This window comes from Coffea arabica, chromosome 2c, assembly GCF_036785885.1.
Source record: "Coffea arabica cultivar ET-39 chromosome 2c, Coffea Arabica ET-39 HiFi, whole genome shotgun sequence".
Lineage (NCBI taxonomy): Eukaryota > Viridiplantae > Streptophyta > Magnoliopsida > Gentianales > Rubiaceae > Coffea > Coffea arabica.
In genome coordinates, this window is record NC_092312.1 from 27,778,297 (window position 1) to 27,780,955 (window position 2,659).

The 2,659-nt window shown below is 37.0% G+C and overlaps 1 protein-coding gene across 1 annotated transcript; it reads left to right on the forward strand.

Annotated features, from left to right (window-relative positions):
• The first annotated feature begins 201 nt into the window (after positions 1-201).
• Positions 202-1,629, forward strand: LOC113724196 (UPF0481 protein At3g47200-like). Its single transcript, XM_027247121.1, has one exon. It carries the CDS (start codon positions 202-204, stop codon positions 1,627-1,629), a length of 1,428 nt encoding a protein of 475 aa, XP_027102922.1.
• Positions 1,630-2,659: the final 1,030 nt, after the last annotated feature.

The window sequence follows — 2,659 nt, forward strand, 5'->3', positions numbered from 1 at the left end:
ACTTAGATATGTTAATAATAAAGGATATGAGCATTTCACATCTACCAACCACATTTAATAACATATGGTGGTATGATAGTTAGATGATTGACCAATAGACTTGGTTCCATGTTAATTTAATAGTCAGTCATCTTGATGCATATTTTATTTATGTAGTTTAGTACTTTAGTCTTGTGATTGAACTAGCTCCGATGATACAGCATGTCCAAAGACAGATGTAAACGAGTGACTACTCAAATTGATCTAAAGCTTTCTGGGATGTCAAATTCAACCACTACTGAGCAAAGGATCTTCAGAGTCCATCACAGACTTCGAAGTCAGAATGAAGAGGCATACGAACCACAAATGTTTTCCATTGGACCTTATCATTGCGGTAAGAGTTCCTTGGAAGAAGGGCAGACGCATAAGCTGAGGTACTTGAAAGAGCTTCTTTCTCGGACAGGCGAGTCAAGTGCTGAGAAATACATCGAGGCCTTGACAAATCTTGAAGACAAAGCTCGAGGGTGGTATGCAGAGGACGACCTGATCGGTCTTGGTGCTGATGAATTTGTAGAAATGATGTGTCTTGACGGGTGCTTTATCATTGATTTCTTCAGGAAATTCGGTGCTAAGTATGGCACAGTTGATGTTAATTATCTCCCCAAAGCAGATGATCCCATTTTCCAAAAGCGTTGGATAATGGGATCTTTGTTCAGGGACATATTATTGTTTGAAAATCAGCTGCCCTTTTTCATCCTTGTTCAATTGTTTGACATGACCAAGCCACCAGGTGGGGCTATAGAAGTGAACCTAATTGATCTTGCCACTTTCCCTGAATCCCCTCTACATTCCTTTTTCCCTGGTGAAAAACCTGAATCATTCACAAATCCTACCACAGTTCTTAGAGATCGTGATGCACAGCATGTAGTTCATCTTCTTCACCTCGTGCACGAATGCTGGTGCTGGTCATTCGCTGCAAAACTAAGGGCGCCGGCTGATGTTGAAATCCAAGGAAACAGGGTTTCACGAGTCGTTTACTCCACAAGGGGCGGGAATTTGGAGCATATAGAGTCTGCAAGCGAGCTACGACAAACAGGAATCAAGTTTGAGAAGGCTAAGCAAAGTGTATCGTGGCTCGATATTACTTTTGAAAGAGGGGTAATGAAAATCCCGCCTTTGTACGTTCATGATGTTACAGAATGTGTTCTGAGAAACTTAATCGCCTACGAGATGTACACGCTTAATGGACCCTGGGATAGGAAATATGTACTCGATTACGTGACCTTCATGGATAGTCTCATAGATTCCTCCAGCGATGTTGAAAAGCTTCGAAGCAGGAAAATTATGACCAAGTGGCTAGGCGATGATGAAGCGATTTCATCAATGTTTAACAAACTGGGAAAGGAGGTTGAGTTTGATCAAGGCAACAGGCTCTTCTGCTACTGGAAAGTTTTCCAGCGAGTGAACGAGTACTCTAGCAGCCGTTGGAATACCTGGAGGGCTCATCTGCTAAGGAATTATTTCAACAATCCATGGTCCATCATTTCATTTCTTGCTGCCCTGGTGTTGCTGTTTCTCACTCTTGTAGCTACCATATCTTCCATCCTACAATATACAGACCAGCCAAACTGTATATGTAAATCGTCCTAGTAGTTAACAGTACTTGGTAATTCGACCAAGCGTGTGCTTGTTTATTTTGCAATTAAGAGAGTATATTGCGAAGTTGTATGTTTCTCACTTCTCAATGTTATTGTTTCATCATTATACCAGATCGTATGCAAATGAGATTTTTATATGCTAATTTGTGTCAGTTCAGTTCAGGTTTTACATTTCTCGTCAATTATCATACACAATAGTATATTTTACGGTATTATAAACTCGGATCAGACCAGCCGATTTGATCGGTTGAAGTGGACAATAGGTGCATGGACCCAAAATCAAACAAAATAGTAAACAAGGAAAACAGGGGAGGTTACATTGCTTAGAAAATGAAGCAAAATAATTATGGATGGGAACATGTACAGCTTTTTCCACAAATATATATATATATATATATATATCTATATATCTATATATGAAAGCAGCTATTTTAATTAGACTGTTTCTCACTCCTATTTGGCATGCTTAATTGAACAGTATTTACAGGTCAAGTTTTCTTTTGGATTGACCCAATTAATTGGTTAGTGTTAATAATATCGCTTCTTTCCAAGTTTTCAGAATAGAAATATCTAATCCACTTAATCATATATCTTTCAAAATAGACATATCTTATCCACTTAATCACAAATCTTTCAAAATCCTATGTTTAAAAAAATCACCTCATCTTCGAAATTTTCTCTTTACCTTTTTTCACACAAACAGTATCCACTTATTTTGATCATGAATAGATAAACCTATTATCTATTGTGAAATTGCATTTAGAATCCACTTATTTTTATCATGAACAGATGATATCTATTGTGAAAATTCATTCAGATATAAAATCATCAAAATTGGAAATCTTATTCTCATATCATATTAACCTCAAATTTGAAATCCTATCCCATACTTATAAAGTGTATTAGTCAGTAATGATTTTAATCATTTCAGCGACTATTTGGTTCATCTATTGGTTTATACATTTTTTTTTTAGAAACTTTATGCCTCATATGACGATGATTTAGTAGTGGTTCTTTTGATA